Raw genomic sequence first — 27559 nt, forward strand, 5'->3', positions numbered from 1 at the left:
AAGATGGCTGAAGGAGGGCAGAGTTGCGAAGTAGTACCTGCTGCTCCCGCCGCGGGAGAGAGCGAGGGCTGCGAAGCCGCCGCCGACCGGACCCCCGGCAGCGCGCCTGAGCTGAGGGGCGGCGGCGGCGGCGGCGGCAAAGAGAGGCCGGCCGAGGACTCGCGGTGGCCGGCTCCCATCCTCTCGCTGGCCAAGAAAGCCTCGGAAAACTTAGCAGCCAGCTATGGGAGCGCCCTGAAGTCCGCAGCCTTGGTAGGACTCGTGCCCAAACCGCTCAGCAATGACAGCCCAGCCAACCCAAGTAGGGCCATGCTTATTGCTTGTGATATTGAATTTATTTTTTTAGGGGGGGCGGCGGGAGGAGTGCGAAGAAGCAGCAAGTGGTTTTATTTCCTAAACTGCCGGTGGGGGCGGTAGCGTTGGTCGCCCGGCGGAGGGAGTACTTTCTTACAGTGTGAGCCAATATAAACATCAGGAGGTGGCTAGGCTTAAGTCAAGGCTGCCTGCATACGATGGATACCTTTATGTTTTTTCCCCTTTTATTTGTGGAGGGTGTGGGAAACATGATAGAAAGCGTATAAAACGCACGTGGTGTGAGGAAACCTGCCGCTTTTCAGATGTTGCTAAACTACAACTCCCATCATCCCTGGCCGCTTGTGCTGATGGGAGCTGCGGTTCTCCACTCCAGAAGCAGAGTGAGAATCCCCCCCCCAGTCTGTCATGATGTTAGAACCATGGGCCACGTTCAACAAAGATTCAGGGCAGGGAAAAGGAAGTACCTCTTCACACACCTTCTATTCTGGGATTGGCTACTGCAAAAGCTGGTGATGGTCACAGACTTAGATAGTGTTACCTTCCATCGATTATTCTGCTACCGTCCCCGCCCCCCCCCCTCTGTAAAGCACTACCAACGGCTGCTAGTCATGATGGCTATTTATTGCCTCCAGTATAAGAGGCAGATAGGCTTTGTTCTTATCCAGCAGGGCTCTTTGTATGTACTTTTGTTTGATTGACCTAGAAACACTCCCCCCAAATTCCAGACTGAGGCTTTGTACTTGGTGTCACAGATACAGAAAAGCCACTCTGCACAGCAGAGAGCAGCAGATCCCTGACTGGTTTGAGGCCAGCGTTTAGAACATGGAGCCTGTTACCACTGCAAAGCACAAGGCTGTTGTGAACTAAAAGTGTGGCCCCTGCAAGAAGATGCTTGCTGCACTGAGAAGTGCAAGGAACAACGCCCAGAGGATTGCCAGGTGATGTGCCAGTGACTACTGGCTAAAGCTGTGTCAGAGCATTTGGCTTGCTGCTGACAGTGGCAGTACTCACAAAATATGCAAAGGCATGAAGAAAGCCTTTGAACCAACAGTAGAAAAAACTGCACCACTAAAAACCTCGTCTGGAGAGACCATCACAGACCACAGCAAGCAGATGAAGTGATGGGCAGAGAACTATCAAGAACTGTACTCACAGGAAAACATAGTCTTCAACACAGCTGTTGAAAACGTCCAGGCTCTGTCTGTCTCAGGTATGTGGGGAAGCCCTAGGACAGGATGGAATTCCAACAGAAGTGTAGAAAGCATGCCTCAATTTGCTCATGACTCACCTCCACGGACTTCTCTTGCAGTGTTGGGGAATGGGATCTGTGCCACAAGACATGTGTGACTGCCATGACTGTAACAATTACAGTAGCTTGCTGAGTACTTTCACGCATGTAGTTCTCAACAGATTACAGTCACTTGCTGACAAGGTCTATCTTGAGTCACAATGAGGCTTTAGAGCTCAGAGGTCAACAGTCAACATGATTTTCTCACTGCGCCAGAAAAATGCAGAGAGCAGGAATGCCCCATGTACATTGCCTTCATAGACCTGATGAAGGCCTTTGACCCTGTCAGCCAGAAAGGACTCTTCACACTGCTCAACAAGATAGGGTGCCCATCTAAGCTCTACAAGATTACCATGTCCTTCCATGAGAATATGTGTGGCACCGTTCAGTATGACAGTTCGTCCTCGGATACCTTCCCTATTAATACTGGTGTGAAACAGGGCTGTGCTCTCACTCCAACTCTCTTTGGCATATTCTTCTCCCTGTTGGTCTCCCATGCCTTCTGTTTGACTGAAGATGGTGTGCACTTCCATTCAAGGAGTGACAGGGTGTCTGTTCAACCTGTCACATCTCCATGCCCCCAAAAAGTGTGGTGGGTTATGATATGCTAAATTTTGTTTGCAGATGAAGCAGCCTTGACAGTCCACTGCAAGAAAACTCTACAGAGACTCATCAACCATTTTGTCCAAGCCTGCATGGAGTTAGGACTTACCATCAGCCTTACGAAGACTGACATCTTGGGTCAAAACATCGCCAGCACTCCACACATCAGCATTGGTGACCGCACGCTTGAAGTGGTAGACAATTTTGTCTACCGGGACTCCACCATAACCAGCAACCTGTCCATTGATGCAGAGCTAGACAAGTGTATTGGTACAGCAGCTACAGCAATGGCTTGTCTCCCCAAAAGGGTATAGGAAAATGTGATGCTTAATGACCAGGCTTGAATGTTGAGCATGCTGCTTTATGGAAATGAGTGATGGCCAACTTAACACTTGCCTGGAGCAACACTTCAATGCCTTCCATATGCACTGTGTCAAGATGATTTGGGGCATCCCATAGCAGGACAGTCTCAAACGAAAATGTGCTCTTCTAAGCCCACATTCCAAGTTTTTTCACAGTTTCTCAACGAGGTCTATGCTGGCTTGGTCACATACACAGAATGAAAGATGTCAGGATCCCCAAGGATGTGCTTTACAGGAAGCTGGCTTCAGGCACTAGGCCTGTTGGTAGACCAACTCTGTGTTACAAAGATATCTGCAAGTGTGACATGAAGGCTGGCAACATTAAACCCTGCCGTGTGGGAATCTCTTGCAGACTACCATAATGCCTGGAGACAGGCATTCAGGTCATGTATCCACAGCAGCAACCAGAGGAGAAGTGGCTGCTATGAGGAGTGCAGAGAAAAGAAATGCCATGGCACACCTGTAACAGCAAAACCAGGTACCTTCATCTCTCCCTGCTGCAATAAAACATGTCTCTCCCATATTGGTTTCTACAGTCACAGCAAGCACTGTAACTCTCCCAATGGTTTGATGGTGCATTGCCTCTCGAAGCAGACAGACGCAAACAGCATGCTCAGAGTTCATCTCCTTCACATGTTCTAGTGTTGAGGTGTGGAACTGAAAATAGATTCAAGAACTAAACTCTAGCAAACTCTTTGTTTGTTAAAATTTATACACCATTTGATTGTAGAAAATCACAAAGAGGTTTGCAAAAGATAAAACAGTAGTAGCAGACTGCATTTTATTTATTCTGAAGTTCATTAACATTTATTCCACCTATTTTATTGATGTATAGATGTCTGGAAAACTGAGGTAATTTTAATCTGTTTTAGTATTTTACGTTTTGCATTGCAGGGGGTTGAACTAAATGACCCTTGGGATACCTTCCAACTCTACAGTTCTGTAATTCTGTGTATTTAAGAATGGTTGTTTTCTCCTGGAGTTTAGTTCAGTTGAAAAATGACTTGCACCAGTTTCCGCTTCCCTCTCCTTCCCTCTTTCCGTCCTCATTCTCCGGGGTTTAGAGGACACGAACTGCCTCAGGTTTGTGGTTGGTGGTGGCAGGATGTTGGCTTCTTGGGCATTTAGTCTTCTTGGCAAGTGGGCCATTTCCACTTCAGTCTGTGTGAGAGCCCATGGGCATGGTATTGCAAAAACAGAAGATTTCAGCCTGCCAGCTTACATCGATGTCGGGATGTTCCATTGCCTGAAGTTCAGTTTACAAAAAGTCTCTCTTCGGAGCAGAAGGCCCTGAAGGATCAAGAGAAGGCATCCTGGACTGCCCTTTCTTCTGCTGAGAAGGTTGCCTTGTACCGCATCAAGTTCAATGAGACCTTTGCTGAAGTGAAAAAGGGGTCATCTGAATGGAAGACTATTCTCTGTGGGACACTCTTCTTTATAGGCCTCACTGCTTTTGTTGTCATTTGGCAAAGGATGTATGTTTTTGGGCCAATCCCTCACACTTTCACAGATGAGTGGGAGGCCATGCAGACCAAAAGAATGTTAGATATGAGAGTGAACCCAATTGGTGGCTTATTGGACAAGTCGACTACGAAAAGAATGAATGGAAAAAATAAATGCACTCCAGGGACCGCCACTCCTGTTCTGGCTTGAAATGTTGAAACCATTCCTTCATCTCCATGTGACCTCGCTGCTTCTGTGTATGGGGAAGAAAATACCCCTCTATTGAAAGAGAAACCTTTAATAAATGTTTGGTTTGCTTGAATATTAAAAAAAAACAACATTTTTTTTTAAATGACTTGCACCGATTGCCTGTATCAGGTGACAATGACTTAGATGAATATATAAAAACATAATTGTGTAGAAATAGAGCATAAAGTTGTAACTACTAAATCTAGGCAACCAAAATGTTTTCTTCAATTATTAAAAGTCCATACATTTATAAATAAAGGCTGATGGATGTCAACTGTATCTTACTCCAGGGGTCCTTTATCTTTTTTACCTTTACTAGTCTTATATATAATATTTGGAGTATTATCAAATTCCAGTAGGAAAAAAATCACTCTAAGAGTAAAGAAAAAGGGATATCCTAGTGTAGATGCAGGATTTGTATGAATAGTTGTGTTAATCTGTGTTATGGCAAAAACAGAATATTGTGGTACTGAAAAAATAAAAATAATCGTGTTAGGGTTGTATCAATTGACGTTCAACTCGGAGTAAACCCACTGAAATGAAGGGACCCAAGTTAGTCATGGCCATCATTTTTAATGGTTCTACTCTGAGTATGACTAACATTAGTTACAAACTTCCGGTTTTTTAAAGAGACTGTATTTTTTATCCATGGTGGAAAATATTTTGGAGAAATAGAAGGCAATAAGGGCATGGAGAAATTCCCTACAACTAAATATAAGTACCTAGAAATACACAGAAACCTAAAAATAGAATAGTATGCCATTCCAGTAGTCTTAAATCATGTACGTTTTCCATAGGTATTTGGTTGACCACTATGAGAATAGGATGCTGGACTAGATAAGGCTGTTCTTTATATTTTTACAGACAAAGACTAACTGGGTTATTGTGCCACTTTAGAGGCATGTGTGTACCACCCCACCTAAGCTAACAAGCACATCTTGATTACTGGAGCATTATATCAGGGGTCAGCAACCTTTTTCAGCTGTGGGCCGATCTACCGTCCCTCAGACCATGTGGTGAGCCAGACTATATTTTGGAGGGGGAAAATATGAATGAATTCCTATGCCCCACAAATAACCCAGAGATGCATTTTAAATAAAAGCACACATTCTACTCATGTAAAAACACCAGGCAGGCCCCACAAATAACCTAGAGCAGTGTTTCCCAACCTTGTGCCTCCAGCTGTTTTTGAACTACAACTCCCATCATCCGGTTGGGAAACACTGACCTAGAGATACATTTTAAATAAAAGCACACATTCTGTTTAGGGAAGCTTTTAATGTTTAATAGGTTATTGTATTTTAGTGTTTTGTTGGAAGCCGCCCAGAGTGGCTGGGGAAACCCAGCCAGATGGGCAGGGTATAAATAAATTATTATTATTATTATTATTATTACTCATGTAAAAACACCAGGCAGCCCCACAAATAACCCAGAGGTGCATTTTAAATAAAAGGACACATTCTATTCATGTAAAAACATGCTGATTCCCGGACCGTCCGCAGCCCGGATTGAGAAGGCGATTGGGCCGCATCCGGCCCCCAGGCCTTAGGTTGCCTACCCCTGCATTAAACCATATGATGCACTGCCAAATGGGCAGGCAATGCACTTTTTGTAGCAAGTAAGAAAATAGCCTTATCAGTCTTTTGAGAAATGCAGGTGCTACAAACTTTTTATGAATTCTGATTTACATAGGAATTCTTAAAATTTATATGATTCAGTTAAAGTACCATGACAAGAGTATTGTGGCTCAATTTTTTATGACATAAGCTTTCGTGGACTACGGTCCACTTAAGCAGATGGATTTTTGCTGCAATAAACTAACACAAAAAGGGACGCGGGTGGCGTTGTGGTCTAAACCACTGAGCCTAGGGCTTGCCAATCAGAAGGTCGGCGGTTCGAATCCCTGCGACGGGGTGAGCTCCCGTTGCTCGGTCCCTGCTCCTGCCAATCTAGCAGTTTGAAAGCACGTCAAAGTGCAAGTAGATAAATAGGTACCTCTCCAGCGGGAAGGTAAATGGTGTTTCCATGTGCTGCTCTGGTTTGCCAGAAGTGGCTTAGTCATGCTGGCGACATGACCCAGAAACTGACTGCGGACAAATGCCGGCTCCCTTGGCCTATAGAGCGAGATGAGCACGCAACCCCAGAGTCGTCCACAACTGGACCCAACGGTCAGCAGTACCTTTACCTTAAACTAACACAACTGGAATTTATGGCAATAAAAAGTGGCAATGCAACCGAAATATTCCCTCACTGATTTCTGCACAATCACAGTTAACTGAGTGTTTCAGAATTACCATCAAGAAAATAAAAGATAAAAACCTCTCATCGTTGCTTGTACATTCACACTTTTTATAATTGATCTGTTCTGCCACTGTAAACTGCTGAAGGATAACTGCTGGCAGATTATTGTATCTGTGAAATGTTTTATTGTGAGTTTCAGGCTGCTGGGCATGCTTACTTAGAAAGAAGCTCCAATGAAAGCAACTAAAGTTGTTTCTGACTAAGGTTGTTGGTCCTTTGTTCTGTATTTTATGGTTTTAGATTTTTTTGATGTTTTAATGATTTTATTATACACCACCATAATATTTTTAATGAGTTGGTGGTTTGTAAATACTGCAAATCTACCCACACTTATTTTGAAGGAAGCTACAGTGGACTCAAGAGGGAGTTGTGTATGAATACACACTTAAGATCAGACTATTCATGTTTGAGAAAACAATATATGTATACTTTTATCAATTTCAGAAGTGTCTTAAACTTTTAACAGTTATCAATTCTATACAGTGCTATATGAACTATACAGTGCTATATGAACTACTACCATAAGGAATTGTCTCTCAAATATAACAAAACATCCCAGCCATTGCAAGGGCCTTTACTTCTGATTAAGTCTGCAGTTTTATGCTCACATCTGAAAGAAAGCCCCCGTTGAACTCAGTGGAACCTGCTTCTGGGAGACATGCATAGATTTATAGTATCAGTCCGTTGGTGACTATCAATTCATTGGCTTGCCTGCTGCAGTTTTGCAAACCAGAACTTTTGACATTTTAAATTTTAAGCCTAAAAATAGTGAATGATCCGTTTTTACAATTCCTAAAGCTTGCAAAAACCATATTAAGTTCAGAATGCTTTGCTTCTGTCTAGCTGCACTGCAGGCAAAGTACCTAAGCACCTTAATACCATAACCGTAATGTAGTAAATTCAGTAGAAATTTTTTCAGCTTCACATGACTTGTGTTCACTTCATCCACCAGAAATTTCACCATATACTAAAGTGTCATTAGGAACACATATCTAATACTGTACAAGGCTGCAATACAATTACGAAACATCAAATATTATACAGTATATCCCTTATAGTCCCAGGTGCTGAAACTGAATTAAACATACAGCTTTGCTAAGTGCCTAACAGAAACGAAATGGTTCGTTTAAAAAGCCACTTACGTGGCTGAAATTGTACTGTTAATTACTCTTAGAGGTCTTTACTTTTATTTGAATTCTAGTGTTACCTTGTTGACAACAGTTCAAATTTTATTTCAAACTGGGAAAGCATTTCCCCCATATAGTTGAAACACATGAAATTGTCTAGCAGCGTCTTGAAAAAGGTTATATTTGTCAGCCACCTAAGCTTTTTGAATGACGTTGAGGTGAGTGGGGGAAGGTGGGGGAAAATCATAATTTGCTACAGGGGAAAAATACACGCAAGTGTAAAAAACACAGTATAGTACTATTATCCTCGCGTTTGGTTTTCCACGACGAGAGGAGGAGGCCTTTAAGAAAGTAACAGCGACCAGACAACTAAAATGGCGCCACCCCTCCCTTGTTTACAGTGTCGTGCTGCCTCTGCCCAAAGCCTCTTTTCCCCGTTTGCCCAATGAGGGCTGCGGTAGCGGCTGGGCCTTAAAACCATTTCCTGGCCGGTCGGAACATGGGAGGGCAGGTCGGTGGCTCTGACCAATCCGAGACACCGGCTTGTGCACTGGGCGTTCCGATTGGCTTGCAGGAAGGCGATCAGCGGCTTGGATGCCTTTAACCAATGAAGGGCCTCTCTTTGGATTTTGAGGGGGCGGGAAGTGTTGCTCTGGTAACGCCAGGTGAAGGTGAGATACCAATGGGGAATTAGGCAGGGGGAGGGGGGTTATCGAGGCCTCTGCTTAGGGGTCGTATAAGTGATGGTGGTGGGTGGGAGCCTCCCTGGGGAACCCACCTTGCGGGAAGCTTATTAGTACTGAGCTGCCAAAATGCAGGTGTTTGTGTGTGAGCCAGAAAAAGACTACAGAGGAGAGCAGAAGGCAAAACATGCTCGGAAGCGGCTATTCCTCTGCTCCCCTCCTTCCAGCGTTGATCTCGCTGCTCTGACCCTTCTCCCTGTGAAGTTAAGATGCTTTCCTTTTCACTGCAGAACGCGGGTCGTACCAAGGCAGAATCCGCGGGGGCTTTCCTTTTAGTCTGACTGGCAGGTGTTTGTTTCTCTGTGTCACCATCCTTATGAGCTCTTCTGTGTGTATTTGGGCATAACTAGGACTGTCATTCTCATACGAGACACAAAATAGAATGAAAACATTGCACCAAAAATGTTTTCGCTGCTTTCTTTTTAACAGAAATTGGGATGGGAATAAGCGGCGTGTTTTAATGCTTGTGGGTATTTTAGACCTTAAAGGTCTGTGACTGCTCCTTGGTTTGTTAAATGTCTCTATTTCTCTCTCACACACACCACCTAACTGCACCATTTCAACCCTTTCTAGAGTGCATCTGTTTCATGAACATTCACTGTCATAACAAGAGAGGTGTATATATAGTTCCTGATATATGAACTGAACAAATCTTGGATTGTTTTGGTTTTTCTATTACCTCTTTTCTCCTCCACCACCACCTCTGGCATATTTCTGTTGTGCTAAACTATGAAGCAAGATGGTGTTTTGTGGGGTTTGATGTTTTGAGAATAAGTCTATTAATCTTACATCAGTTTCTTTTCTGATATGTATGTGTATCTACATTTGTTCAGCAGCCAAATACCACATGATGGAAGAACGTTCAAATCTCATGAACATGATGAAATTGAGTGTTAAAGTATTAATCCAGTCAGCTCTGAGTTTGGGCCGGACCCTTGATTCAGACTTCCCCCCCTTGCAACAGTTCTTTGTTGTGATGGAACACTGTCTCAAGCATGGACTTAAAGGTGAGCTTCCTTCCAATATTGGTTTCAAATAGTATATTTTTCGTATCCTTTTATGTATGTGCCTTTGATTATAGGCTTGCAGCTTTAACCAGTTTATCTGGGACTATCCCCCACTGAATTCTGAATAGGCATATATAGGATAGCATTGTAAGAGTATTTTAATTGATGTGGATCTTTGCTTTAACTGTGCACATAAGCAGGCTAACCACCAGATATTTCTAGAAGTCATAAAAAAATGTGTGGTTTGTGTCACGAGAAAATGCTTAAAAGGAGTAATAGATAAAGCAAAAGGGAATTATGTGTTTGAAGTGGAATTCATAGCCTGATTAATTCATCAATTTACCTATTACTAAGGAAACAGAAGTGGCATTAAAGCAAGGTAATGCACATCTGCTGGACCACTTACAGACCTTGTTCTAGAACTCTGTAGGATGAGAAATGGAACAAGTTTAATAGCATTGAGAGCATTGTAGTGTGTGGCACTAAAGATGACTCTGAACCCTTCCTCCTGCTACTTGTCTGCAAATGTGAATGTAGTAAATGCGTGACAGAGATGGACTGCCATTTTAAACTAAATGTTCAATCTAGCCACAGAAGTTTTACAATAAAATTGCAGTTAAAGATAGGTAGCCGTGTTGGTCTGCCATAGTCAAAACAAAAAAAATTCCTTCCAGTAGCACCTTAAAGACCAACTAAGTTAGTTCTTGGTATGAGCTTTCGTGTGCATGCACACTTCTTCAGATAAAATTGCAGAATGCAAAGTTGGGGGGTTGTTTTCCTACAAAGAACTTCATAGCACAATCATATATTACTTGAAAGTATTATCATACTGTGTTCAGTTGGTTTTACTTCCAGGTATGTATATGCAGAATTGTAGCCTGATTGTGAGGTGTGAAAATACCTTAATTATGCAAGCGTATCCATGTTTACTTAGAAGTAAGTTCCACTATGTTTAATGATGCTTACTCCTTCCCTTGTTAAGTGTGCTTTCTGTGTTTGACATTTGCTTTATGTTCATTGATCTGTTGTGAACCTTTTTACTTTACACACATTAAACTGAAATAAAGTAACGTTATTTCCTTTCCATTGCCTCCCTTTTATCTAGCTAAGAAGAGTTTCATTGGGCAAAACAAATCGTTTTTTGGACCTCTAGAGATGGTGGAGAAACTTTGTCCAGAAGCATCAGATTTAGCTACAAGTGTCAGAAATCTGCCAGAGTTAAAGTGAGTTTTAAAATATTCAGGTTGAGGTTAAGGAAACAAATTGTTATAAGGAATGAGGTTGCTAATAGTATTCATGTACCTTCATAATATTTTATGGGTTGATTTGTTAACAAGATGATGGGCTAATTTCAAGTTAAAAGATGGGGAAAGTTTCACTGAAATTATCCTTTATTGACAGGGGTTTTCAGTGCTAATGCTGTTGTTGTATACAGTGACAGTTTAGCTACATTTTCCTGTCATCTAATGCTTTTACCAATACCGTTTTGCATTTAAGACTGTCAAAATTGTTACAGGTTTCTTTTTTCTTTCTTTATAATTGTGCCAATTCAGAGCAATTGGTTTTCAACAGGTGTCAGATGCCAGAGGGAAACATTAAAGTGGGTACTGGGAAAAATTAATATTGATCTCAGTAGGACCTGCTTCAATATTAACTATTTAGACCTGCCCATATGACTTTCCCAGTAGTCAAACTTTCCCAGTTTGCAGTTCTTAGTGCAGAAAGTATTGATCTGATATGTAGAGATCTTTCCTATTCTAATTAATTCAAGAGGGTTCCGGAAGCCTCTCTGTGTGAAAGAAACAAGCAGAAGGTTCATTATGATTTGGTTATTCCTTCAGAGAAGCCGAGTACAGCTGGCTTAAACTGGTTCTCTTATCTCTTCTGGCAAGGTCATGCTGACTATAAAAATAGGCCAGAAGGAGCCTGGGTTTCACTTTTTCTCTTTCTTTTCCTACTGGTGTGGTATATGCTTAGTATTAAGGTTTAGACTTATTATAGGTTATTGTAAGTTTAAGTTAAGTCTGCTGCAACTGGATTTCTTATGGACAGTGCCAATCCTGAATGTATTGGATTTGTGACCATTATGTTCATTTGCCTTCAGTAGCAGTAAAGCTCTACTGGATGTAATGTTAATTGCCTCTGGTCTATTTTTTTGGAATCCTGCAAAGTGTTTAAGATTTTACTCTACTAACTATACATTGGAATCTGCTATGGGTCAATAAGGGTAGAATTTCATGACAATTTTTCCTTTACTTAAATGTTCTCTCCAAATCTTCTGTAATAAGGTATTTCCAGTGCTTTTTTCTAAAAAAAATATATTTAGGGGTACTCTCATTTTCCTATTCATATTGAAATACTGCCCTTCAATGAGGCCAAACTTAGATTCACAAAATGTTTAGGGGTATGCGTACCCCCAGGAAAAAAGCACTGGGTATTACAGTACTTATATTAATTGGTAATTCACTAATTAATCAGTTAAAGGAAAGGCAATGAATAAATGTGTAGGCCTAAATATTTTTTATCTGGCTCATATAATAAACAGTTATCTGCTGCAGGAAATATGTCCTCATGGTAAACTGCAGAAACATTTATCGGATGCATTTTTATATACCAAGTGGGTAGCATGTTTGACACCTGGTGTCCTTGTGGAATTGTAGGACCCCAATTGGAAGAGGCAGAGCTTGGCTTTATCTTGCTGTGATGCAAAAGAAACTGGCAGACTACCTGAAAGTACTCCTGGACCACAAGAATCTATTGAGGTATCTTTTGAACTTTTTATTATTATTCTGGAATGACACATCTTGCCACACAGGGAAGCATCTAAAGTAAATGAGTTTGATCCAGAGAAAAGCCTATGGAAAGGGGGCTGGCAGTCCTCAGCCCACCCCAGTGTCTCCCAACCCTTGGGAGAAGATTTTCAGAGGCTGCTGTTGCACAGGGTGTGGGGTGAGGGAGAAAGCCAGCTTGCATTATCTCCCTTCTGTTACTATTACAGTGGTACCTCAGGTTAAGTACTTAATTCGTTCCAGAGGTCTGTTCTTAACCTGAAACTGTTCTTAACCTGAAGCACCACTTTAGCTAATGGGGCCTCCTGCTGCTGCTGCGCCGCCGGAGCACGATTTCTGTTCTCATCCTGAAGCAAAGTTCTTAACTCGAGGTACTATTTCTGGGTTAGCAGAGTCTGTAACCTGAAGCGTCTGTAACCTGAAGCGTATGTAACCCAAGGTACCACTGAATTTTTTAATCTGGATTCAGCCTAGTGCTTGTATTCTGACCATAAAGTTGATAGGAAGGACTGAGCTCAGTATAGTCTTTACTGAATTGTTCTTAATTGGGTGGATAATACAGTACCCCCCACAATAGATATTAAATTATCTGTTTTCTTTCCTAGTGAATTTTATGAGCCTGATGCCTTGATGATGGAAGAGGAAGGAGCTGTGATCATTGGTCTGCTTGTGGGACTGAATGTCATTGATGCAAATCTCTGCTTAAAAGGAGAAGATTTGGACACCCAGGTAACTTAGGAGTAATATCTAACATTCACAAACCACCCTGTAGACCAGGAATAACTTGTGTTTTGGTAGTTCAGGCCTATATTATCCTAGTAGTTTAAATCTGTCTTGAAGCCAGGGGGGTCATATGGCAGCATTAAGTAAGCAGAAGCAATTCTGCTCATTCAAGGTTGGACACCTGATTTCTACCACTTGTCCCTACTCACTGCCGTATGGGAGAGCCTCCTACTGTGCTAAGGCCACTGTGTGTCTTTGTGTGTGAATTGAGTCCCTATGAGTAGCATTTCCAAAAGCACTTGTTGTACTATGAGCCATAGTGTTTCCTTCCTTTCCATTTTGTGGGGTGACCATACCCAGCACTGGTTGGTGCACTCCATGGAGGTTTGGTCAAGGAGGAATGCATCCCCCAGGCTGAAAAAAGTTGGCCTCCTGTGCTTTGTTCCCTTAAAACTCATTTATTAGAATGTGAAGGAGAGGATAAGAAAAAAAGTAAAGCATAGCTTATCCTGTTGAGGCACTTAATTCAATTGTAAATAAATCTTATTTGTCTTTTCAGGTTGCAGTGATTGATTTTTCCCTGTACCTTAAAGATACACAAAACAGTGACAATAGCAAAGAGTATGTAAGGTTGAATTTATGTTCCTAATCTTTGTTTAATAGAGTTTTTAATTAAAGTAGATGAATCCATATTTAGGAATTTCTTTAGTTCTTTCTGAGAAAGAGAGGAGTGGGAGAAATGGAATATAGAAAGGCTATTGACAAAAAAAAAATAGGGCAGAGGAAATATATAGAGGATCAAACATGCTAATTCTGGCTTCAGTGGCCTTCCCTCCAGTTTCACTCAAATGTGATTTTAAGGGCAGGCATCCTCTACCCAACCCCTATTTCTACACACAGGTCCTACACACCTATCTTGTTGAACTAATGGGGACCCACTAACTGGGGAACCTGGACGAGCTGCATAGAAAACCTGTACATTTTATATTTGTATAACATGTATAATTCATAACAATGCATTAAAACTGCATCCATTGCAGTCCTGAGTGCTTTTCTGACTGAGCTTTTAAAACTGTGCTTTTTACCTGCTCTTAAATGTGTGGAGAATTAATTTTTAAAAACCCAGTTTCTTTGTGTCTTTACACATTGGTGTGCTATCTTTTCATATTGATAATGGTTTTTCTCAGCATCTCTATTTTGGGTGCAGCTGCAATCTGACCTTGCTAGCCAGAATGTGGGGCTGATTTTAACCCCTTGGAGTCATCTGTCCACTGTCATTTTTTAAAAAATCCAGCTGCACATCTTGTTGACACCAAACTGGTCCTAATAAAGGAAGAGCATTTGCATATATAATGCATATGTAGTTTTTTGTATGATAGCTTTCCTCTAATATAACATGACAAGTCTTGTGGCAAACTGACTATAGTCCACACAAAAAATTATTCCACAATGCATTTATTAGTCTTTAAGATGCCACAAAGCTCCTCTTGATTTTGCTGTAAGAGAACCTATATGGCTGCCATTCTGGAATGTCTCTAATATAAATGTTGCACTTGAGAAAATGAGTCGTTCTTTAAAATACCATCTTTATTTCAATATCAGAGATGGAGGCATTACTGCTGTGCTTGATCAGAAACATTATGTAGAAGAACTTAACCGCCATCTAAGGTAGGCTTCCTTGGTGAAAACTTGATTTCCCCCTGTCCTCTTCCCCTCCCCCATGTTTAAAATCACAGCTTTAGCTACGGCAGCAGTTTAAGGAATGCTATACTATTGAAAAAAGGGTTTCATGCTTATTCCTTCAGAGGGATCTGCCCCTTTTCTTCGTACAGTGGTACCTTGGTTTACAACCATAATTCGTTCCGGACGTCCAGTTGTAAACCAAAACAGGTTGTAACCCAAGGCACACTTTCGCCAATGGGGCCTCCCCAAAAAATTGGTTGTAATCCCAAAAAAATTAAAATGGGTTGTAATCCAAAAAATGGGACATGGACTTCCGGGTTTGACATGGTTGTAGTCCAAGACGGTTGCAAACCAAGGTACCACTGTACTATCTTGCTCTTCTGGCACCTACTTCTGCTAGCCTTGTAACTCCCCTACTTTAAACCCCCATATTTGCAATCCAATAATATTTTTCATTAATTTTCTTAAACTGTGAGCGCTAAGTGTTGCGGGGGGGGGGGGGGAGACACAACAGAATAAATCTTGGTTGCTTAGACTTCCCTTCAACACTTGGCATTTTTTTGAGTGGCAAGTATTAAGCGGGTCTTGGTAATCTTTTTGTCTCAGTTGCACTGTTGGAGATCTGCAGACCAAGATCGAGTGCCTAGAGAAGACCAATTCAAAGCTCCAAGAAGAGGTTTGTGGTGCTCAAGTTTATTTCAGTCGCTACTGGTACCTACTCCTTTTTGAAAATTTTGAAGTGACTTCCTTCTTGAAACTGCGAATCTTATCAAATGGGTTTCCTGAGCAGAGCAAAATTGATATGAATTGGGAAGCTGGAAAGGTCATGGTGAGGAGAGCCAGATAGTTCATTTCCTCTCGTATACAACCTAAAGGTACATGGAACATAGGAAGCTGCTTCTATACCAAGTTAGACCATTGCTCCATCTAGCTTAGTGTTGCTGACGCTGACTAGTAGCAAGTCATCAGCGTTTCAGAGGGGAGCCTTTCTCATCTCTACCTGGAGAAGCAACTGCTCTGCCATTGAGCTACAGCGCTTACACAGTGTCTGAACTAAGAAAGACTTAACCATTTTAAGACTGGGAAGTTTTCCCTCTCATGCATCCTTTCTGAAAGGAATGTTCATCAACTGAAAAACTTGCCAGTTTCTGTCTTGGAATAATAAAAGTTATGTGTATCCACCTTAGTGACTGAATTATGAAATATGAGCTTGCCTGGTCTTAATTTCAGGCTGCAGTTGAATGGGATGTTTTTAAATATTCATCCAGATGATGCATGGTGGTTTGTCTTCTCTCTTCTCACACCCACCTCTGTTTGTCAGCTGGCAGCAGCAACTGATCGGATCAGGGCACTTCAGGAAGAGCAGCAGGAGCTGAAGCAAGAAAATGAACTAATCCGTGAACGAAGCGAAAAGCATGTCGAGGTCAGATACAGTATGTAGCTGATGTGTGTGGAGGTCCACCTAGGAGGTTGTTTTCCATTTAAACATTAGCATACCTCTGTAGGTCACTTTGTGCAGAAGAGTCTCCTTTAAGTCCCTAAAACATCAGGAGCCTGCAGAAGGACTTTCAGTGTGGCTGCCTCTGTTTCGGGGAACATCTTAGTTGAAATACAACAGGCACTCTGTATTTGTAGCTTTTAGAAACAATTGAAAACATTTTTGTTGCAACAAGCTTTTCCAGGTAGATTATTTTATATATTCAGGACAATTCATAAATTAATAAAACAACAATAATACGAGACACATATCTTCCTGTAGTTAATACCGTCTGTAGATATAAAATCATTTCTAAATAAATATAATTTCTCTTGTGAGAAACTTACCTACTCAAATCTACCAACAGGTTGATTTCTCAATTAACCTTTTATTCTAGGTAACAAAACAGGACACCAAAGTTGAACTGGAAACATACAAGCAGTCAAGGCAAGGCCTGGATGAAATGTACAGTGATGTCTGGAAGCAACTGAAAGAGGAGAAAAGAATCCGAACGGTGAAACACCATAATTCATTAATGGAGCGAATCATTGTTTGTTCGGTTTCTGTATGCACCATCATAGCAAGCTTGCTTGGATGCTGTGCCAGGGGTCCCCTGATCCCTCTTTGCGACTATGGGGGTGGGGACTACTGGGGGTGTGCAGAATAGTGTCAGCATGCTTTCAGAAGCAACCTTCAGCTTCTTTTGATTCCAGTCATTGTCACACAATCTATAAAAACACAAGTTCACAAGTTCGCACAGCTCAACAGAAAATATTTGTTATTTATGCAGATTTGAATTTTATTTTTAAAGGAGCTGGAAAAAGAGCTGGAGCTGCAGATTGGAATGAAAACAGAAATGGAAATTGCTATGAAGCTCCTGGAGAAAGATACTCATGAAAAACAAGACACTTTAGTGGCCCTTCGCCAGCAGCTGGAGGAAGTTAAAGCTATCAATTTGCAGATGTTTAATAAATCTCAGGTAAATTTGTTAAGTAAATGGAGAAGCAACCTATTCACTAGGCATGAGCATAACACTTTAAATGTGTACAGTGCATTCTGATCATTAGCTTCGTCCTTGCAACAGCCCTGTGTTGTAGCACAGGGGTGGCCTGTGTGCAGCCCTCCATATATGTTTGGACTTTAACTCCCGTCATTCCTGACTGCTGGCCATGCTGACGTGATGGAGTTATGGTCCCCAACACAGGAGGTCACCACACTGGCTACCCTTGATGTAGGATCACTATTGTTCTCAGGTTTATAAATGGGGAATTGAAAAGGAGAGTGGCCTGCCCAAGCCCACACATTATTCCTTCCCCTTATACGTTGGCTTCAGTGGAGAGATCCTGGTTTGTTTAAACCAGAGTTCCCCAGTGCACCCAAATGAACCAAAGTGAGTATGGCAGGAAGCGTGCATTCCGGCCATGATGCTCATTCCTAGCTTCATAAACCACGGCCCTCTGTCTCAACTGCATATGCCTTCTGGTTCAGTTATATAGAAGTTGCTTACATTAATTTTTATTGTGGGGATTTGTCATCCTTTTAGGTACAATGTCAGGATTCTGAGTAGACACAACCAACCTTGCATGAATATGCATTTTGGGTGGAACTTAACATTGCACTCTTCCAATAAGCATTTCATCTTAGTAATTTGAACAATCCCCCCCCCTTTTCTCCCCCTGCACTCTGTTTGGAGTGGGGATTCTCATGACACACCTTGACTCAATTAGGGCGTGTGTTTAGAGGGATCCCCATTGCCCAAGCAGAAGTCCTTGCGCAGGGCTTCCACTGACAGGGCTGATAAGATGAATCCTGCCCTTTTCATGTACTCAGTGATTTATAGTGAGCACAACATTCATTCACATTCTTAGTGGCTGGAAGTGCTGACGAGGAAGGGCCTCTTTTTTTTAAATATAATATTTTATTAAGTTTTATTAAGTTTATTAAGTTTTAAGAATAACAACATAAAGAAAAAGAAAAAAAACACAAGAAAAACACAAAAAATACACAAAAGATACACAAAAAGAAAAAACAAAAATCCCTCTTTTTAAATTCTCATCTTTGATTCACCTATTTTCCTGACTTCCTCACGCCTCCCTTTTTTGTATCCCTTTTTAAGAATTGTTCAGCAAATTCATATCCAATTAATTTATCTATTATCAATCCAATCTTTTTTTTTTTTTGCCTTGTTGCTAGAACCCCTTCAGTTCATTTCAATGTCATCAACGTTCAAAAAATTTTACAATGTTTCTGTAAATAAATTTTAAATTTCCTCCAATCTTCTTCCACCAACTCTTCTCCCTGATCTCGGATTCTGCCAGTCATTTCCGCCATTTCCATATAGTCCATTACTTGCATCTGCCATTCTTCCAGAGTGGGTAGGTCTTGTGTCTTCCAATGCTTTGCGATGAGTATTCTTGCTGCTGCTGTAGCATACATAAAAAAAGTTCTATCTTTCTTTGACACCAATTGGCCGACTATGCCCAGGAGAAAGGCCTCTGGTTTCTTAGGGAAAGTGTACTTAAGTACCTTCTTCAGTTCATTATAGATCATCTCCCAGAAAGCCTTAATCTTTGGGCACGTCCACCAAAGGTGAAAGAATGTACCTTCAGTTTCTCTGCATTTCCAACATTTATTATCGGGCAAATGATAAATTTTTGCAAGCTTGACTGGGGTCATGTACCACCTGTACATCATTTTCATAATATTCTCTCTTAGGGCATTGCATGCCGTAAATTTAATCCCGGTGGTCCACAACTTCTCCCAGTCAGCAAACATAATGTTGTAACCTATATCTTGTGCCCATTTTATCATTGCCGATTTTACAGTCTCGTCCTCCATGTTCCATTTCAGCAGCAAGCTGACGAGGAAGGGCCTCTTAACATGATACAGTTGAAAGGCAGGAGATTGCTTAGCTAAACATTCTTTAGCCATGACAGCCGGGGAAACATGGCTCTTGATTTCTCTCTAATCAGCTTAGTTTTTGAGTCACTTGTTTTGTCCAGGAGGTCTGAAGATTGCAATGCCTGTGTACATCTCTGCTTATTGTTTGGATGATAGAAAGTATTAAGAGTCAGTGAGAGAATCCCATTAATACTTTTTTTTCTCTGAGATGCCTTAAAACTACGTGAGAGACTCACGTGGTTTGTATATAGACATAGGATGGGGCTTGCACAGTAGTGATTTCCTTGTACTAATTTGGCTTTAGCTTTTGGGAGGCTGTGGAGTAGTAAACTTATTTTCAAATGTCTAATTCATCTTTTCTCGGGTCCCAAGGTTAAGCCAGTTCCTTCATTCTTGCCTCCAAGTTGCCTGTTCTAGCATTACAGTAATGAGGCAACTTTATTCTCTGCCTTTTGAAGTGGGGGGGAAAACCTATTTCAGTATGAAGAAGTAACTTTCTGACCTGTTTCATTACTAAGCTAATCATATATGGACCTGGAATGGTTTGGGTTTTGTAGTCACAGAACAATTTTGCAGTGAGCAGTTTGATTCTTTCCCTCCAGAATGCAGAAGGTTCGTTGCAGCAGAAAAGTGAAGCCATATCATCCTTTGAAGGCAAAACGGATCAAATGATGTCTTCTGTCAAGCAGATGGAGGGCAGGTAATCCCTTCCATAGGCCTGATTAGCTGTGACCTGCCTAGTTCCCCAAGTTTTAATGTTTCCAAAGTCCACATTAGTTTCCTTTCATGGGCACAACATATTTCTAGGAAAGGCATGGATGACCCACTGACCTATTTCCTGTAATCCCCTTTACCTGTCTGTGATCAGGAGTGGCATGGCCAGAATCCCAAGGGCCACGTGGAAAGCCCTGGAGGGCTTAATTTGGCCCCTGAACCTGAGGTTCCTCACCCCTGTGCTAGATGCTGAAGGAGGATAAGGCAGACATGTGAGAAAGTTCAATGTGGTGGAAAAATCAAGGGAGGGAAAGGAAAAGAGCCAGCAGGGGAGGCTTGGGGTGCCCTTGGGCGGAATGGAAAACTGATGAATTTGCAAGAGGGAAAGGCAAGTTGTACTTTTAAGAGAATTGTTCATTTATATGCCGCGTTTCTGCCAGTGCACCCTAAGGTGATTTATGCTTTTAACATACTAAAACAACAGTTTAAAAGCATAGAACAGGATTCTCTCAGGCCACTCGATGGTCCCTTCAGGAGCTGATGGCATGAGCTGCCTGGCTGCCTTTTCTACTGCCCTCCATCAGGGCACATGGGGCTTAAATAGCTGTTAGGTCCGTTCACTGAAGCACCGTTCACTGGTGGTCTCCTTAGAAGCTGAAGACATAAGCTTATTGGCCCAACTTCCCCAAGCTCAGGCTAGGACTGGTGAACATCTGTCTCCTTGCTAGACAGGGTAACTTAGACAGACCCTTGTGGGCCAGAGTGCTGAAGGCTGCCCTACCTACCTACCCTGCAGTAGCTACTGACATGGTATGAAATGTTTGTGCATAATATAACATGTTAATGAATGATAAGGGTGCGTTCAAAGTGGTAGCTTTGGCAAGAGGGAAAGCCTGCTATAGCTCTATGTAACTTGTGTGTGTTTGTCTTTTTTCTTTTTTATTTTAGATTGCAGCTTGCAGAAAAGGCCAGGCAGGTTGCAGAAGAAAAAAATGTCAAACTGAAACAAGAACTGGGCGGCAAAATTGTGACCTTGAAACAGCAGCTAATCCAGCTGGATAACAAGTGGTAACCTTGTGTTGTTATGTATTGTTTATCCTAGGTTTTCCTGGAAACAGGGCGTTTAATTCACAGCTTAAATGCCTCACAAAATCAGCTAGCCACAAAGCTAACAAGATGCATCAGCATAGAAAATTAGTTGACACTAAACTTTCTAATATGATACGGGAGCCGTGATCGTTTTGAACTGTCATTTCTTATGCATTCTTCCATATATTCCTTCAGATTGATTGTGCCTGTAGTTTCTAAAGGCAGGGCCTGGTTTAATTTGTTGCCATTCTTATTGGCTGGGACTAAAGAAATGAAGAACTGCATAGCTATTTTCATGCATGTCCCAAAGGAGCCTATGAATTTGGATTTCTTAGCAGCACTCAGCTCAAGAAACATGGCAAATGACTCGTGAAACAGAGACGTTCCCAAATGAGGGTGTGCTGTTAAAAGAAAACATCACCCAGAAACTCACATGCCTAAAGTAGCTCTCTGGATCCCAGCCACTCAGTTGGATCCAGCGAAGAGCCAGTGGGAAGAGGTGGGGAGAAGGAGGCTTTCCCATCTCCTTATCCCCCTGGCAGCCCCAGATAAGCTTCTGCAGGTTGGATTCCCCCTGCTATATGTGGTGGGGGAGGGGGTTGAGGGGTAAGGGAGCAATTGTTTAGAAGTGGACATAGAGGCCTTCCATGAGGTGGAATTTTGCTTGTGGAAAGTGCCTCTGCTAAATTTTGCAGGGATCACCCCCTCCCATGCCACAGCCCGCCTCATTTTCAGGGGCCCCCAATCTTCATAGACATCTCTGGGGCTGCTAGGGAGAGGCAAAAGTAGGAAAGTCAGTGTCCACCCCTTTCCACAAGCTTTTCTCTACATCCTCTTCTTTGGTGATCACTCATCATTGAGTAAGATTGTCTTCCATGAACACGTTCTTAACGGTGTCCGTAGGTGACAGTGAAGGCCTGTTCTGGATCCGCACATCCTTCCACAGTGGGGACATAGATTTCTGGGCAGGAGTTTATCATGGTGAGGGTTTGCCAAACCTGCTTTCCTCTTAGCTCATTTCTCCCTTTCGTCCTGAGTTTGAGTGTCTTCAAAGTCCATGACACCTTTGGCAAAGGTTGTTCTCCAAATGGAGTGCTTGCAGGCCAGTGTTTCCCAATTGTCGGTGTTTATACTACATTTTTTTAGATTTGCCTTGAGAGAGTCTTTAAACTTCTTTTGTTGACCACCAGCATTACACTGTCCATTTTTAAGTTCAGAATAGAGTAGTCGCTTTCAAAGACGATAATCAGGCATCCGCACAACATGACCAGTCTGACAAAGTTGATGTTGAAGAATCATTGCTTTGACACTGGTGATCTTTGCTTCTTCCAGTACACCTGTCTTCCCAAGTGATATCCACTATCTATACAGAAATTCAAAACTCCTCCCTTGTGGCCTCAGGAGCATGCTACCTCACCCCACCCCCATAATTATTTCAAGAATTTCTAGCAAAGTAAATACTGCTGTTAAACAAGCTTTGTTTCTAACTTGGCATTTGTTTATTTGGTCTCTCAATTTAAAACAGTTTAACTCTTGAGAGAGAATTAAAATCCGAGAAAGAGCAGCGGCAGACTCTGCAACATCAGCTGCATCAAGAGAAGGACACTACAGCTTTGCTAAAAACAGAACTGCAGCAAGTGGAAGGGTTAAAAAACGTAAGTGAGCTGGAAACCCAAATCGTAGCCAGACCAAATGCTGTAGTCCAGAACCTCTGTAGGGCATCAACTTGAAGAATGCAGGACAGGAAACATGGGGAAGTAACTCGGGTGCCTTTCTACTAGTATGTAACGTGGCAGATTCTCTCCTTTAAGGGTACAGGGGTTCTTGTAAGCTACTGGTTCAAGAACACTTAACCACCAGGGAAGAACTGTTCTTTCTCTGATCAGCAAATGATCAAGTGAGCATCCTCCTTAGGCTGAGTAAAGCCAGTCTTTTGGCAACATTGCCACGGCTAAGACTAGGAGCCTTTCCACACGCAGGTTTTTTCGACATATTGGAATGTTGTTCTTAATGGTTAAGGCGAAGTCAACCATTCATTGGCTTAATAGCAAGGTAATACATTTTTACAAATGGCAGGTAGTCAGTTTTTCTCTCCTTCACCCAAAAGTGATAAGGTTGAGATCTTATCAGTCAAGTTCAAAATAGCAGCAGCAGGAGGAGGAATTCCCTAATGAAAATTATATAGCCTTTTTTGTGTTTTGTTTTGTAGGAGTTGCGAAAACTGCAGGAAGAGAAGCAGCAATTGGAAAAGGTCTGCGAAGAACAGGAGCAAGCCCTTCAAGAAATGGGGCTTCACCTTAGCCAGTAAGCATGTTCCGATATTGGGCCCCTTTCTGTTCATCTCTCATTCCCAGAGAAGTTGCATTATTGAGTTAACTTGTGTAAGATAAGAATAATAGAACTGTAGAGTTGGTAGGGACGCCAAGGGTCATCTAGTTCAATCCCCTGCAATGCAGGAATCTCAACTAAAGCATGTTTTATATGGCAATTGTTTGTCACGGCTACACCAGAAATTTTCTGCAGCAAATTGCAGAGGCGGCGCAGCTGTAAGCAGGAAGGATGCACACCATGTGACTCCAATTTCAAACATAATTTACAGACCTGCTGGATCAAAGGCCCATCTGGTCCAGCTTCCTGTTCTCAGTGGCCAGCCAGATGCCTATGGGAAGCCCACAAGCAGGATCTGAGTGTGAAGGCTCTCTCCCTGCTTGTACGTAGTTCCTGGCAACTGGCATTCAGAGGCATACGATCCCTTGGGTTGGAGGTAGAGCATAGCCATCATGGTTAGCAGCTTTTGATAGCTTTAGCCATGAATTTGTCTTTCGGTCATCAAAGTTGCTCCTTTGTGGGAGTAAATTCCATGATTTTAGCTATGAATAAGCAGCACCTCATTTTGTCTTCCAAAATCTTACAGTATTGTTTCCTTGGATGGCCCCAGGTTCCTATTATTACGAGAGGGGGAGAAAACCTTGCTATTGCACAGCGCGAAACAATAGAGGATGCTGCTGTTAAAAGTTAGTAAGATGCTGCATAAGGAGCAAGTGATTTGGAAACATGCTACTGGGATGGAAGTTCAAGGCAACTTTTGGGTTCCTTAGATTTGGAATGTGTTTCCTTCTAGAAACATTTCACCAGTCTGAGAGCTTGCATATCAGTAAGAGGATGAGCTACAAATTGGAAGTCACTGGTTTGAAACACTCCTCTGCCATGAACTCACCAAGTTGCCTTCGACTAACCACTATTTCAACCAGTCACTAGCCCCACTCCATCTGCAGTGTGGAGATGATGATCATAATAATGGAACTTGCGGGGGTTATTGTAAGGATCACCATACAGTGTATGTGGTGTCCTCTGAATACTGTAAAGCACAATACAAATGTAAAATGTTGCTATTTGTTCTTTTTTCTAGATCCAAGCTTAAGATGGAAGATATTAAAGAAGTGAATAAAGCATTAAAGGTATTGCAGCTTTAACAGCATTGTGGCATTCATTAGCAAGCTGGTTGGTGATGGCGGCTGCTGCTTCATTATTTGCATCTCTGCCCCTGCTAGCATGGGATACTTTGCCTCAGTTAACAGGAGTTAACAGGAGTGTGGCATTTTCAAACTTGTAGTAGCAGCTTTTAAATACCTTAATTTTTTATTTTTATTTTTGTTCTCTAAACATGGCATGCTCTAGTCTGAATGGACACTACCAGTTATAGAACATATAGTCCTCTGGATGCTTATTCAGAAACAAATTCCATTATGTTCGATTGGCGCTTACACCCAGTTAAGTGTGGATAGGGTACCAGCTTAAATATTTTTTTTCCCCTTTTGGTAGGCAGGAAGGGGAATGTTAGATATAATGGATGCTATGGCTAGCTGTGGGTTAAACCAGAGCCTAGGAATTGCTGATCAGAAGGTCGGCGGTTCGAATCCCCGTGACGGGCTGAGCTCCCGTTGCTCGGTCCCTGCTCCTGCCAACCTAGCAGTTCGAAAGCATGTCCAAGTGCAAGTAGATAAATAGGTACCACTCAGGCGGGAAGGTAAACAGCGTTTCCGTGCGCTGCTCTGGTTCGCCAGAAACTGCTTAGTCATGCTGGCCACATGACCCGGAAGCTGTACACCGGCTCCCTCGGCCAATAAAGCGAGATGAACGCCGCAACCCCAGAGTCGGCCACGACTGGACCTAATTGTCAGGGGTCCCTTTACCTTATGACAGGGACGCGGGTGGCGCTGTGGGTAAAAGCCTCAGCGCCTAGGGCTTGCCGATCGAAAGGTCGGCGGTTCGAATCCCCGCGGCGGGGTGTGCTCCCGTTGCTCGGTCCCAGCGCCTGCCAACCTAGCAGTTCGAAAGCACCCTCGGGTGCAAGTAGATAAATAGGGACCGCTTACTAGCGGGAAGGTAAACGGCGTTTCCGTGTGCAGCTCTGGCTCGCCAGAGCAGCGATGTCACGCTGGCCACGTGACCCGGAAGTGTCTTCGGACAGCGCTGGCCCCTGGCCTCTTGAGTGAGATGGGCGCACAACCCCAGAGTCTGGCAAGACTGGCCCGTACGGGCAGGGGTACCTTTACCTTTACCTTATGGCTAGGCCAACGTTACCTAGACAACCATTCAGCCTCTTTGAAGCCTACAGTTCACTGATACCTTACATGAGAAGCTATATATTGAAATAATTAATTTTGTTTTAGGGTCATACATGGCTAAAAGATGACGAAGCAACCCACTGTAAACAATGTGAGAAGGAATTTTCCATTTCAAGAAGAAAGGTAATATAAAGGGCTAACAAGCCTCCTGGTAAAATTCTGAATTATTCCATGTATCTGGGAGAGTTGCCTGGGAGAGAGCAATTTCTAAAGCACAACCTCCCTTTATAGAACAGCAACGAGGAGCATCAGGGATGAAAGTGCAGAAAAAATAAATCTGAGCCTTGAAGCACATCTACTAATGGTTGTTTTTTACACCCTGTGGAATTTAGATTTGTAACATCCCAGTTCAGTCCCGAGACATGCATCAGCAAACAAGTACTTGTGGATACTATTATGTTTTGGTATCAAAGACCTGATACTAAGTGAGCTTCTGGGGAAAGTATATCAAAATTGGAGTGCCACTGCTGAGGAATTATTTCCTCCGTTGAATTATCTTAATGTACAGACCTGTACAAAAGGAACAGCTCCTCCTCAAAACAATCCAGTAGTAAAATCAGCAGCAACTTGACCACTGTGGAAAACCTCCTCCTAACAAGCAAAGGGACATGGCAAGGGGATGGTATCCACAATATACAAAATACTGCTCCAAAATCCCACAACACTAAAGGTCTCACAACAAATGAAACTGTTCTGTAGAAAATGTGAAAAAAGAGACAATGTGGTACTTTTGTAAACAGAGAAATCTTTTTTAAGGAGCAGCTCCTTTGGGGCTATGTTAAGTTTGCAAATTTAGAATCATTTTACAAAGCCAGGAAACCATACTTTTACCCTAGATAACAAATACGAAATTATCTGAAATGCATTCTGTTGATTGAGACCACAGGCTTTATATTGTTTACAACTCTCCTTTGATTTCAGCCCAAACTCATTTATTGTAGCACTTCAGGAGGGCTGACTTTATTTCCATTTATCTTAGTGAGACTTGAGTTTCCTTTGATTTGGAGCCTATATTTAAGAACTGCTTTTGCTTATAGTCCTAATACTGTGCTTTCACTACCTTTGCAGCACCACTGTCGAAACTGCGGTGACATCTTTTGCAACACTTGTTCCAGCAATGAACTTGCACTTCCATCCTATCCAAAGCCTGTACGAGTTTGTGATACTTGCCACACTTTACTGCTTCAGAGATGTTCATCTTCTTCTTAAGACATTGGCTTCTCCACAGGAAAATCATTTAAAATTGAGAATGAACCAAATGTTTAATAGGCTTTATTGGGAAACTAAATGCCACCAGTATGTATCACACAACTTTCTTATGGTACTAGTTTCCCATGATAGAATGGGACATGAGGTTTCATTTATATAAATTGGGCTTACAAAAATAATAAAAACTGATAATGCATAGAATGAAGTGCCAGAGATAACCCTAAATGTGCTCAATGTGCTGCAATCTTGAGATGCGGTCATACTTCTGGTTTTGTTTTTAAGATGTAAAAAGCTATCGTTTGTATTTAACTTTGTACTTCGACATTTGTACATTTGACCTCTAAAATACATTACTTTTCTCAACACTTTAATCCCTCTACCTATTGTAACAGTTCCACTTAAAAATTCCTCTAGATTTATATGGTAAAGAAAAAATGCCAATCTTAGTCCCTATGGAATAATTTTTTAAGTAATGTATAAAGAATGTGCCTTTACTTCAAAAGTAAATAGAGTATATAGTGTTTCTAAAGCACCTACAAAATAGTGATTACGCAATAAAGACTTAAATGCAATTAAACAAGTTCATCAATATTTGCAAGTTTCTTGTAATTCAGATTTAACAGTGACTTCAACCATGTGCAAAAAATTCATATAGCAAAATTTGCTTACAAGGTGGTGATATGAACTGCAATGGAGTCAGAAGCCAACAAACATGTCAAAGCAAAGTGAGGATATTTTTCTTTCATTTGTGAAAGTTCAAAGAAATGTGAAACAGTGGTGTATGCAGTGACGATGTCCATTAGCAGGACTTCCACCTGTAAACATCTCTTCTGGGGGTTTTCCCAACCTCCAGAGCAGACTGGTTGGGGCTGTTATAGGGAGATGGGACCCTCCTGTTAGCACAAGAT

General features: G+C 42.0%; 1 protein-coding gene and 1 pseudogene across 4 annotated transcripts; both read left to right on the forward strand.

Annotated features, from left to right (window-relative positions):
• Positions 1-27231, forward strand: RUFY1 (RUN and FYVE domain containing 1). Of its 3 annotated transcripts, none has more exons than XM_081900622.1 (18): positions 1-301; positions 9265-9438; positions 10544-10661; positions 12099-12200; positions 12833-12956; positions 13510-13571; positions 14553-14618; positions 15240-15309; positions 15955-16056; positions 16508-16624; positions 16922-17089; positions 19614-19711; positions 20674-20793; positions 22340-22469; positions 23024-23118; positions 24224-24272; positions 25488-25565; positions 26511-27231. In XM_081900622.1, the coding sequence occupies exons 1-18, from the start codon at positions 4-6 to the stop codon at positions 26649-26651; spliced, it is 2112 nt and encodes a 703-aa protein (XP_081756748.1). In that variant the 5' UTR covers positions 1-3; the 3' UTR covers positions 26652-27231. The 3 variants fall into 3 exon arrangements, with proteins under 3 accessions (XP_081756748.1, XP_081756750.1, XP_081756749.1); XM_081900624.1 differs by having other exon boundaries at positions 116-252; XM_081900623.1 differs by lacking the exon at positions 1-301 and adding an exon at positions 8281-8359.
• Positions 177-4333, forward strand: LOC309364004 (cytochrome c oxidase subunit 4 isoform 1, mitochondrial pseudogene; annotated as a pseudogene). Its single transcript, XR_014173440.1, has 2 exons — positions 177-301; positions 2228-4333. The product of XR_014173440.1 is annotated as a cytochrome c oxidase subunit 4 isoform 1, mitochondrial pseudogene (transcript).
• Positions 27232-27559: the final 328 nt, after the last annotated feature.

The sequence above is a fragment of the Podarcis melisellensis genome (genome assembly GCF_964234715.1).
Source record: "Podarcis melisellensis genome assembly, chromosome: 2".
NCBI classification, from domain to species: domain Eukaryota; kingdom Metazoa; phylum Chordata; class Lepidosauria; order Squamata; family Lacertidae; genus Podarcis; species Podarcis melisellensis.

Excerpts from the sequence above, each read along its gene's own strand:
- RUFY1 (XM_081900622.1), top strand. The coding sequence starts at position 4 with ATGGCTGAAGGAGGGCAGAGTTGCGAAGTAGTACCTGCTGCTCCCGCC. Across the intron at positions 9,439-10,543 it reads TCTCAAGCATGGACTTAAAG|CTAAGAAGAGTTTCATTGGG; the intron begins GTGAGCTTCCTT and ends CCTTTTATCTAG. Across the intron at positions 16,625-16,921 it reads AGGAGAAAAGAATCCGAACG|GAGCTGGAAAAAGAGCTGGA; the intron begins GTGAAACACCAT and ends TTATTTTTAAAG.